Source organism: Antedon bifida, chromosome 2 (assembly GCF_963402885.1).
Source record: "Antedon bifida chromosome 2, ecAntBifi1.1, whole genome shotgun sequence".
Classification (NCBI taxonomy): domain Eukaryota; kingdom Metazoa; phylum Echinodermata; class Crinoidea; order Comatulida; family Antedonidae; genus Antedon; species Antedon bifida.
The window spans coordinates 9,428,370-9,440,448 of NC_136227.1; the positions used below are offsets into that span (position 1 = coordinate 9,428,370).

General features: G+C 33.9%; 1 protein-coding gene across 1 annotated transcript; it reads left to right on the forward strand.

The window, feature by feature from the left end:
- Window positions 1–9,238, forward strand: LOC144858719 (sodium- and chloride-dependent neutral and basic amino acid transporter B(0+)-like). Its single transcript, XM_078714815.1, has 14 exons — window positions 1–21; window positions 358–670; window positions 1,402–1,533; window positions 1,970–2,318; window positions 2,601–2,733; window positions 3,282–3,416; window positions 5,213–5,316; window positions 5,720–5,844; window positions 6,153–6,265; window positions 6,751–6,879; window positions 7,169–7,384; window positions 8,140–8,304; window positions 8,820–8,943; window positions 9,186–9,238. Exons 1-14 carry the CDS (start codon window positions 1–3, stop codon window positions 9,236–9,238), a joined length of 2,112 nt encoding a protein of 703 aa, XP_078570941.1.
- The last annotated feature ends 2,841 nt before the right edge of the window (window positions 9,239–12,079 follow it).

Below are 12,079 nucleotides of genomic sequence, written 5' to 3' on the forward strand. Positions count from 1 at the left end.
ATGGAGGGTTTTCTTCACAACGTAATTCAGCCGCAGAAATGAAAGTGGTTACGTCATAGACACGTCGGTGGTGTGATTGGCGGTTGTGTGTGACGTGCGTCTACTTTTAACCAATAAGCTTCTGCTGTCTGGTATCTATAATTTACATATTATTGTGGGGATCATCTCATATTAGTTTTCTTTTACGATGACACGAAGGAGGGGCCAAGCAGGCAGCAGCAGGTACGCGGTAGGGGCGAGATCGAGAAGAGACAGGCCGTAGCATAGGCCAAGGCTATAATTAATAAGCCTAGCTAGGCGTAGTAATGGTTTAAGGTTAGGCCTAATGATGTATTTCAAAAAAATCTATTTGTACAGATTGATAACATTGAGGAGGACATCGAATCTCAAGTATCAGAGGGTGATGTAGGCCTATCTCAAGAGAGCACATCTGTGCGAGATGCATGCATCCTCAACATTGAGAATGAGACTGAGACTGAGAGTGATTCCTCATCTGCAGACCCAAAAGACAAGAGTCTTTTTGAAGAAGGGCAAAGTAGTAGTGAAAACAGCACCTCGAGTCGAGGCACATGGGACAAGAAAACGGATTTTCTGTTGTCTTGTCTAGGGTATGCTGTTGGGTTAGGAAATGTTTGGCGATTTCCTTACCTGTGCTATGAAAATGGTGGCGGTAAGCATCTTAATTTGTTTTAATTTTTATTTAAAAACTTTAATTTTATGTTTATAAACATCATAGTATAGAGGCCGAGATAAAAAAAGTGCATCCTTCACTCTACACTGTACCACCACTAGGCCTAGCCTAGGCTTATAACATTAACAATAAAAAAAATATCTTTTCTAAGGCCTATGCTAGCTAGAGTAGTACTAGTACTACTAGGCTAGGCCTATAGTATAGTAAATTAGTAATGTACTGATTAGGTATATATGCAGTCTACATAAAATAAAGCATCTGGTGGAGGCCTATTATACCATATGTTCTGAATAGGCCTAGGCCTATTTCATTTCTTTTTCTAAACCAAATTATGGAATGAACTTAAACAATATTAAATCTCTAAATTAGAATCTTAAAGATGTATTTTCCCCAAAAACATGAAAAATGAAGAGTAATAAAATCAGACTTTATAGGCCATTTTGCAGTTTGCAGTAATAAAGTTATCCACTTCTTTAAAAAAAAAATATTTCACAAAGGGTTTCAGTTTGGAAATAATTATTTTGAATGGTTTAAGAAAAATTGTTTGATATTGTATTCATCTATATTGCTCTGATTTGACTATTATTATTTTATTATATTATAATCATAATGATTAAATCATAAATGATTAAAGTAAAATGTTTAGCTTATTATTGCACACTACAGACTGTGTAATGGGAATGTGTAAATAAAATCATGTATCATTTTAGGTGCATTCCTTATACCTTATGCAACCATGCTGTTTTTAGCTGGACTTCCCATGTTCTTCATGGAGCTTTGCCTTGGACAGTACTCCAGCAGTGGACCAGCAACTGTCTGGAGGATCGCTCCAATGTTTAGAGGTAAATCCAAAACGCTAAATAATGAATAAAATTAAAGATAACACTAAGGGGACACCTTTGGGACCAAAAAAAGTGTCCCCTTATTTATATATTTCCATTGTTCATGTCATGGGAAAGTGTCTCCTTAATAGGGATGTCCTCTTAATAGGGGTGTCCCACTAATTGTCTCAATTTTATCATTTCACATTGTTAGATTGAATGTTACTGCATCATGATGGGAAAATTTAAAATATGTTTATACATTTTTCCAGTTTTGTATCAAATGTTTTGGTCGCCCTTTCATGACATGTTTTTTTTCTTTATAAATGTGTTTTGTTAATTCTTTATTCACTTGGAATTTGTAAGTCAACTCCAGAAATCTTAGGCTACGGTCTTTGTTTCCTATTCCTTCCTGAGGAATCATTGTTTTCAAACTTAGTTTTGTTGTTATGTATAGGAATGGGTTACGGAATGGTGCTGATTTCAGCTTTTATTGGCCTTTACTACAATGTGATCATAACATACATATTGTATTACATGTTTGCTTCATTCACCAACAAACTGCCCTGGATCGGATGTAACAACCCTTGGAACACGGACATGTGTAACGGCATCTACGACGAGTGTCTGAGCACTGGTAACAAGATCATGACGGTGAACAACACATGCGTTGGTGTCGACTCCCTTTCAGAAGAACAACTTGAATTTTACAATATTGGACTCGACACACTAGGAGAAATAGATCTAAGTAACTACATCGATCCATTGAAATCAAAACGGAAACTTCCCAGCGAAGAGTATTTCAAGTAATTTTATAGTTTTATTTTATGCACAGTTGAAAATTGACATGTGATTAGATTGCTGTTTCATCAATGATGCCACAGAGAAACTCTAAACATGTACTTTTACAGAAAAAAAAAAGTAAATAAAATATAATGGCTAGGTAATAGATCAAGTACTATGTTCATATTGTACTTACGAACATTAGCCATTGAAATTCATAAAATCAAATTTGATGAATTGAAACAGGGATCAGCTCAGAAGTTTGAAATGTCAAATGGTTGCAAAAACTTACTATTTTATTTTAGGAATGCTGTCCTGCATGAGGCATCTGGGATTGGTGAATTGGGCACTGTTGTTTGGCCATTACTAAGCTGTCTTGTCTTTGCTTGGATCATCATCTATTTCTGTCTTCAAAAAGGCATTAAATCTTCAGGAAAAGTAAGCAATGCAGTATATTTCAATTAAATCAAAGAAGATCTTTAAATTGAATGGTAGAAACCATCTCTCAATAAAAACAATTTGCCCATGCTAATTTTAATGAAATTGATTTAAACTTACGAACTAAGGGATGTTTACCATATAACTTGTATGTAATGTAATGAACAAAAAGATTGATATTTCTGAACCATCATGGAACCATTCTAAAGAACAAATGGGTCACATTAACAACTAAACAAAGTACGAACACCAAAGGGTGACATGAAATACTTAACAATTAGTTACAAAGACTGAAAAGTCTAAAATAATAGGCTTCTCTCGTTAATTATTAAACAATTTGGCTTAAAACAGGAACTTTTTTATTTAAGCTTTGACAATGAGATTTCTATAGGTGTGACTTGGTATAAATAAATTGTATGTTTAGCTAATCAGTTTATTCACTAATGGTGGTAGGAATTACTGAAATAATTTTTCATTTGTTTTTAAAGCATAGCTACCAATAAATTAAATTTTATGTTATTGATGTTTGAATGTCATTTTTTATATAGGTGGTATACTTCACAGCGACATTCCCATACATTGTATTGGTACTTTTCTTGATACTTGGACTGACATTGGAAGGTAGTTACAATGGGATCATGTTCTTCCTCACCCCACGCTGGGAAATCCTCTATGAACCAAAAGTAAGTTTCTATATTAGTATTATTATTATTATTGTGTTTGTGTATCATGTGTCATGTGTATGCAGATCCATCCTATCCCCTCAATTCTGTAAAGGTCTCCAGATGTATTGAACGGAGCGGTAGACTCCGGTCATCGTCGACATGTACGAACCGCTATAGAAATATCCCTACTGGGATATGATGTAATGATAATTTTCAGATAATAATAATAATAACTAGATAATCTGTTTGATGTATTTAATTAAATAGTTGTTTTTAATATAATCATTATTGTATTCTTGAACTTTGAACAATGTAAATTTCCCGTGAAGGAGTAAATAAAGTTTATCTGTATCTGTATGTGGTACATTGGGTAAAGTTTTTATGAAACTCAAGTAATCTTTATTATGTTTTCAACAATAGGTATAAAACCAAAATTGCTTACTGGTTATGTGACAGAGAAATGGATATCAAATACAAACATATAAAAAGCTTTTAGGCTTATGTATTAGTTATCTGATTATAACTATAGGTATCCCAATGTAAATATTTAAATTAATGATGGTATTTTTTCTTTCAGTTAATCAAAAGGAACTTACTAAACCTAAACTTTTGCAATTTAAATGATTGAAATCGGATTATCCATTCAAAAGTTATGGTCCGCTAAAGTTGCCAAAAAAAATAAGAAAAATGTTCTTATTTTTGCCAAACCCATAGATACCACAGAGTTGTACATGACTTTTGTTTGTGGGGGGGTCCTCACAATTTTTTTTCTTGAGATATCGCCCTCCAAAATTGGTCTTAGGGGTTTTGGGGTTTTTTTTCTCTCAAAAAGTTCCCGTCTTTAAATGATTTGTAACTTTTGAACCAGTGTATGAATTGGCTTCTTTTTTTTTTTGCATTGCATAGAATGTATTATGTATTTTAGTAAGATTATTTATATTGACAGGTAGGTATTTCAGAAATACAACATAATATTGTTAAAAAATGTTAAAATGTAAAAAAATATATATTGTGTTAAAAAACTGTGTTTTTGTTTCTTTCATTAAATATTTTTCGTAAGTATACATTTTTTATAATTCTAGAATTTAAATTTATAATGCTAAATTCTGCCGAAAAAATATCGGGAAAAAATTTAAAATTTAACTAAGTAATTACCTCAATAATATAATGTTAATATGTTTATTTTATTTCATTTTCGATTATTCTAACCGTAAGGTGCACTTTAAATTGAAATACGGAATCAAATTTAGGCCAAAATACAGCGTATACATAATTATAATGGCAACCCTGACCAAAACGCGTTTCAACCGCCTAGGCAATTCCATTGCCTGGGTGACAGTAATTTAATAATAAACTGAAAACTGAACTCCCTACAAGGAAAATGGTAAACACTTTTATTATAACAGTGGTTGGTCAGAGAGCGCAAACCTCCACATTAGGCATATACTGTAATTAAATCACATATTCCCATACAACAGCTATGAAACCATCCTTTAAAATCTTATAAAAATGGGACATTTTGAGTAATCCTGCTAATTAAAAAATGTAGAAAGAAACAAACAAACCCAATTGACATGACCTCATAACCTCTCACCATTAAGACGGAGGTAATGATGTATGGCACAGGTTTAAGCTCCTCACACATAGTTCTGGTAAAATATAGTCATAAGAGAGAACCCAATTCATCCTTCCTAATAAGGTTACAATGGTGTTCTGGTTCTTAATCAAGCCATGGTGCCCGTCCCTCAGATTTAAAGATGGCGTTTGACAACACACAAAAATACAAATATTCACTACTTCATTATTTTTTTTAGGTATGGCTGGACGCAGCAGTTCAGATTTTCTTCTCCCTTAGTACATCATGGGGTGGATTACTGACATTGTCCTCATACAATAGGTTCCACAACAACTGCTACTTGTGAGTGAATGAAATATATTAATATTAATAAAACATTTTCTGAATTTGAAAAAAAATGAAATATTATTTGACTGTATGATTGAAACCAATCTGAATTCGGAAAAAAAAATGCTATTAAACTTTGAATATTTTATTGACAGAGACCAATGCTTGACCCAATGTGTCATTGGTCATTGTCTGGACATAGAAACCATCAAATCTGTGTCAACGTGGGGAGCGAATAAATATGTCCCAATATCCTTGCATGCATACAATAGATTAACATTAAGTTTTATCGTCGGCGCCGGAAATTAAAAGTGTTTTTCACCATGCAAACCTTTTAATGCATAACAAAATTATATAAAATAATGTTTGTTTAGCATTTGTACAGCCATGACAGTAATAAATATGATTACCCTTACAGTGATGCCATATTCATAGCCCTAGCCAATTGTATGACCAGTGTGTTCGCTGGAGTTGTCATCTTTTCCATCCTTGGCTTTATGGCTAATGAACTGGGACGAGAAGTCAGCGAAGTTGTAGACCAAGGTATGAACATTTGTAGGCTATAAATTTGTAAAACACTCATAATTAATGGGATCACTTGAGGTGGTCAAGAAAGAGGGAGTATTACAAAATCAATCAATCGATTTTAAAGCGCCATTCCAAAGATCATTGCTCTTGGCGTTGTAAAAAAGAAAATCATAGTGACTTGAAACTGTCCAATGATGACAAGTTTCTAATGTGTAAAGGTAGATTGTTCCTGATGACCAAAATGTATATGGTCATTTCGTTGTTTATAACAAACATTTCAAACAATATGTAACTACTAAGTAATATATATTTTTTGTGTGTAGGCTTTGGTCTAGCTTTCATTGCCTACCCAGAAGCCCTTGCTAGGCTGCCTGCAGCACCAGTCTGGTCAATCCTGTTTTTCTTTATGCTGCTCACCTTAGGCCTGGACACCCAGGTAGAGTTTATTCATTGTAGTTTGTGCTTAGGGATGACCTTTGGATTAAGAGACATCCTTTAGTCGATGACTGGGCTCTCCCCAGTGCTCCTTTTTCACTAAAAGAAATAAAATAAAACAAATATGTACATAAAGATAATATTGTACCCTATCATTTTGAAACAATTTCTTGGTGAATATGATTATGCCATTTTAACAACATACTAACAATAGTTATTTGAAATATGATTCAAAGGAAAGAACAAGTCAACTGAAAGCCCATTGTATTGGTTAGGGCCAATTTTTATTGTTTCAATTTATTTTTATATTTTTGATTGTTATTAATCACTTCTTTTTTAAAGAAAAAAACCTAAACTAATTAAATTGTTGATTTAGTCATCTTTATTTTTCATGTTTTGGGGGACAAAACTCATCCTTTGTGTAATATTATGTATTATTTGGTATGTCAGTATTATGATTTCACTAACAATGATTTTTTATTTAAGTTCACCATCATGGAGACTGTTATGACATTCATCACAGATTTCTTTCCAAGCCTAAGAAGGAACAAACCTAAGGTTCTCTTAGTCAGCTGTATCATGATGTGCCTCGCCTCTCTTATCTGTGTTACTGAGGTATGTTTACTTTTTACAAATGGGGTGGTGTGGAGTGTTAACATTATAATACTAACACACAGTCTGTCAAAAATATATATCAAAAATTCAAGTTCTTTTTTTCATTTTAAATGTCATGCTCCAAGCGCAACCCAAATGGACCTTTAGTTAATCAAAGGGGGGCTAGTAGTAGTACCTAAAAATTGTACCTTTAGCGGTAGACAGGAGATTGCTTGAAATATCGGGATATCTCATGATTAGCAGGAGACATAGACAGGAGGTCTGTCACTGAAAGAATTTCTCTTCACAGGCCGGAGTTTACTGGGTGAGTCTATTAGACTCATACTCAGCTAGCTTTGTCATGCTGACCTTTGCCACCATGGAATGCATAATTGTAAGCTGGGTATATGGCTATGCAAGATTCAAGGAAGACATCTCCATCATGATTGGTTCTGCAAGAGTTAACAACAAACTCTTCAATTATTGGCGTGTCTGTTGGTGCTTTATCACACCAGCTCTGCTTAGTGTGAGTAAACTTTAATTAATTATCTGCAAATAACAATAAGATTAATCAGAATTGACAGAGAATGTAGTAAAGAAACTAATTATTTATCTACCTAAAAACTTACGAATTAAAAGACGTTTACTATATAATTTCAATATAAAATTTAATGACAAAAAGAGAGATCGACGTTTCGGTACCATCATAGAACCATTTTCAAGATCAAGTGAATACAAAACAATAATAATTATGTGCACTAAGCACCAAAAACTTTCTTGCTAAAATGAATTATGCTTGAACATGGACAATGTTATTGAGTAGGGAGCATGACAAACTGCCAAATCTGAGTAGCCAATTTCTAAAGACTTATTTGGTAATCTTTCCCTTTTTATCAGGTTAAGCTAACCCTCTATTAATACAACTATTTAAAAAACACAGATGATGTTGATGGGCATTGAACCCAGGGCTCCAGTTCCTTAGACTGAAGCCTACACCACATTTGTCTTGGCGAAACTTGTTGACACAAACTATGTGATTTATACCCATGGTTAGATAGCACCCTCTATAATGACATAAATTATTATTATTAATATCATGAATTATTCATGATTTCTGTCATTACCTGATAAGAGAAAAAATAATGCTGGAGGGGCATGCAGGCCCTCCATCCGGCAATTCCGCACACCACCATTACTGACTTACTGTTTCTATGATTGTGTCACTACAGTCGACTATCTATCTGTCTTATTAAGTCTATGAGAAATATGTTGATATTACAGTTTGTACAAGTGTACAGCTTTGTCAACTGGAATGCTCCATCTTACAACGGAGGCTTCCCAACCTGGGCACACACAATTGGATGGCTCATTACAGGCTCCACCATAATTCTGGTTCCAGTCTTCATCGTTGTAGAGCTGCATAATGCATCTGGCACATTTCTTCAAGTAAGTAGAAAAAAATGAGTTAGGTGTCGAATCAAATATCATTTCATCTTTATGTACCTTGGTGGATTAGATGGTACTGATCCTAGGGATCTGTGTTCATCAGCTGATAAGAATTTTTTTCTCAGGACAAAAATAACTCCACTCCCCAAAGACTTGTAATATAAAGCTATGTCTACACTTTATCAAACAAAATGTGATGTGTTCAAATATGGACACTTGTCATATTACTACTATATTTGGGCCTATCACACACTCACACACTAGTTTGATAACAGAGCTTTAGACTTTTTGTAGAGCATCTTGTGTATATGTTTGTGAACAGTGTTACAGAATTTGCTTATGGTTATAGAGTACTCTTGGCAATTTGCCTAAACACAAGATAGATTTATTTTGGAATTTCACTTAAATAAAAAATAAAATGTACACAAAATAGCATCATAGATTGATGAAATACATCTCTGAGAAGTATTAAATTAGCCGACCACTAATTTTTGTTTTTAATTGATTAATTTCAGCGATTAAAACTCATCAGTGCTCCTGCTGCAGATTGGGGACCACTGAAGTACGAACATCGGGCCTTGGTCAGGAAATCTGAAAGTTCAGTTTCTACCATATCCGATCTGGTTCAACGGGAAAAGGGTAACAATATATTATATTATAATTGTAATAGAGTAAATGTTAGTTATCTAAATAATTATAGATCAGTAAAAAGGGAAAGTGCATTTCAACATCTGTAGTAAATAAAATCAATTATTCATAATTGATTTTAATTCTATTTTTGATTTGATTTTCTAATATTGACGTACTGTTCTATCAAATAAATATTATTATTAGTTATTAAGAATAATGCAATGCTTTTTCTCTCTGTTTTACTTGTTTAGGCCAAACGAGTGACTCCATAGAGCCTATCAAAGCCTCACATGACCCTACTTGAAGGATCAATAACGAGTGACACCCTGGTAGAGGGTGTGCATGGGAGGCTTCAAAATAATGTGGTAGGAAAATATTATGTTATATCAAATAGATATGAGTGTATTGTCAGTGATCCTACCTAAACCTTATATTATTAGCATTTTGAAGAACAATCAAAGCAGAGAGCTTCACTGGAACACATTTTAGCTCAAGACATTTTCATATTGATTGTTTTTTAACACATTAAAAAGCTTGAAAAATAAGCTATTAAATAACTTAATTTAAGTTAGGAGAAAAATGGCAAAATCAGTACTGTGGTCATGTTACAAAGTTCTGAAAACAATATATATACTATCTGATAACTTAACCACATAAAACTCATAGAAAGTAGGAAGTCTTTTGCCATTTTTCCCCTGACTTATATATTATGACTAAACATTAGTGTTGTGTCACTGTCACTGACAAAATGTTTGTAAAAAGAGAATGTTTAAAAAGTAAATTAATGTTTCTATTTGTTTACTCTCAAACAGAATAAACATAAAAAACTGATGAGGACAAAGGAATCGGTCCTAGTGTAACTCTCTACATAAAATGGATCTGGACCAAAGGCCATGTAAAGGTCAAGACAATAGAGGAAAAAACCTGGACTACATCATTACAGAAATGGACACAGTTTTCACCAGTACTGTAGCCTACTAGAGCTGTACCCTAAATATTATTGAGAGAATGAAAAAACCACAAGGACTACATCGTTACAGAAATGGACACAGTTTTCACCAGTACTGTAGCCTACTAGAGCTGTACCCTAAATATTATTGAGAGAATGAAAAAACCACAAGGACTACATATTACAGAAATGGACACAGTTTTTACCAGTACTGTAGCCTACTAGAGCTGTACCCTAAATATTATTGAGAGAATGAAAAAACCACAAGGACTACATCATTACAGAAATGGACACAGTTTTCACCAGTACTGTAGCCTACTAGAGCTGTACCCTAAATATTATTGAGAGAATAAAAAAACCACAAGGACTACATCATTACAGAAATGGACACAGTTTTCACCAGTACTGTAGCCTACTAGAGCTGTACCCTAAATATTATTGAGAGAATAAAAACACCACAAGGACTACATCATTACAGAAATGGACACAGTTTTCACCAGTACTGTAGCCTACTAGAGCTGTACCCTAAATATTATTGAGAGAATAAAAACACCACAAGGACTACATCATTACAGAAATGGACACAGTTTTCACCAGTACTGTAGCCTACTAGAGCTGTACCCTAAATATTATTGAGAGAATCAAAAACCACAAGGACTACATCATTACAGATATGGACACAGTTTTCACCAGTACTGTAGCCTACTAGAGCTGTACCCTAAATATTATTGAGAGAATGAAAAAACCACAAGGACTACATCATTACAGAAATGGACACAGTTTTCACCAGTAGCCTACTAGAGCTGTACCCTAAATATTATTGAGAGAATAAAAAAACCACAAGGACTACATCATTACAGAAATGGACACAGTTTTCACCAGTACTGTAGCCTACTAGAGCTGTACCCTAAATATTATTGAGAGAATAAAAACACCACAAGGACTACATCATTACAGAAATGGACACAGTTTTCACCAGTACTGTAGCCTACTAGAGCTGTACCCTAAATATTATTGAGAGAATAAAAACACCACAAGGACTACATCATTACAGAAATGGACACAGTTTTCACCAGTACTGTAGCCTACTAGAGCTGTACCCTAAATATTATTGAGAGAATAAAAAACTTCCACAAGGACTACATCATTACAGAAATGGACACAGTTTTCACCAGTACTGTAGCCTACTAGAGCTGTACCCTAAATATTATTGAGAGAATAAAAACACCACAAGGACTACATCATTACAGAAATGGACACAGTTTTCACCAGTACTGTAGCCTACTAGAGCTGTACCCTAAATATTATTGAGAGAATAAAAACACCACAAGGACTACATCATTACAGAAATGGACACAGTTTTCACCAGTACTGTAGCCTACTAGAGCTGTACCCTAAATATTATTGAGAGAATAAAAAACTTCCACAAGGACTACATCATTACAGAAATGGACACAGTTTTCACCAGTACTGTAGCCTACTAGAGCTGTACCCTAAATATTATTGAGAGAATAAAAAAACCACAAGGACTACATCATTACAGAAATGGACAGTTTTCACCAGTACTGTAGCCTACTAGACCTGTTCCCTGAATATTATTGAGAGAATAAAAAAACCACAAGGACTACATCATTACAGAAATGGACACAGTTTTCACCAGTAGCCTACTAGAGCTGTACCCTAAATATTATTGAGAGAATCAAAAAGGATACCACAAGGACTACATCAGTACAGATATGGACACAGATTTCACCAGTACTGTAGCCTACTAGAGCTGTACCCTAAATATTATTGAGAGATTAAAAAGAATGCCACATACAACACTATATGATTGTTACAATCTATTATTTAGAGTCTGATAACATGTTATAGAGTAGAACACTGGGGACACTTTCAGGATCCAACAAAGTGTTCTCTAAATACCAAAGCATTTGATCCAAAATATCCGGTCATTATACATATGTAGGCCTAGCTTTGTCGAATTTGTATTATTAGTAAAAAATCGTTTTAGCAACCAAAACAGTAACAAATCAATACTGATGCAATGTTTTCATGATTCAATTATGAATTCATTATGAATTTTAGAAATTTGCTTTTATTGTCTACTTGAAATTTGGATTATGAAGGATGTCATTTTCTCCCCATTTCTCATCAAAAGTTCTTCACTAAGCAGGCCTATTGTGTAAACTATAAATG

Coding starts and splice junctions, on each gene's coding strand:
- LOC144858719 (XM_078714815.1), top strand. CDS start 1: ATGGAGGGTTTTCTTCACAAC. Junction 22..357: donor TGGAGGGTTTTCTTCACAAC/GTAATTCAGCCG, acceptor CTATTTGTACAG/ATTGATAACATTGAGGAGGA. Junction 8,305..8,819: donor CATCTGGCACATTTCTTCAA/GTAAGTAGAAAA, acceptor GATTAATTTCAG/CGATTAAAACTCATCAGTGC.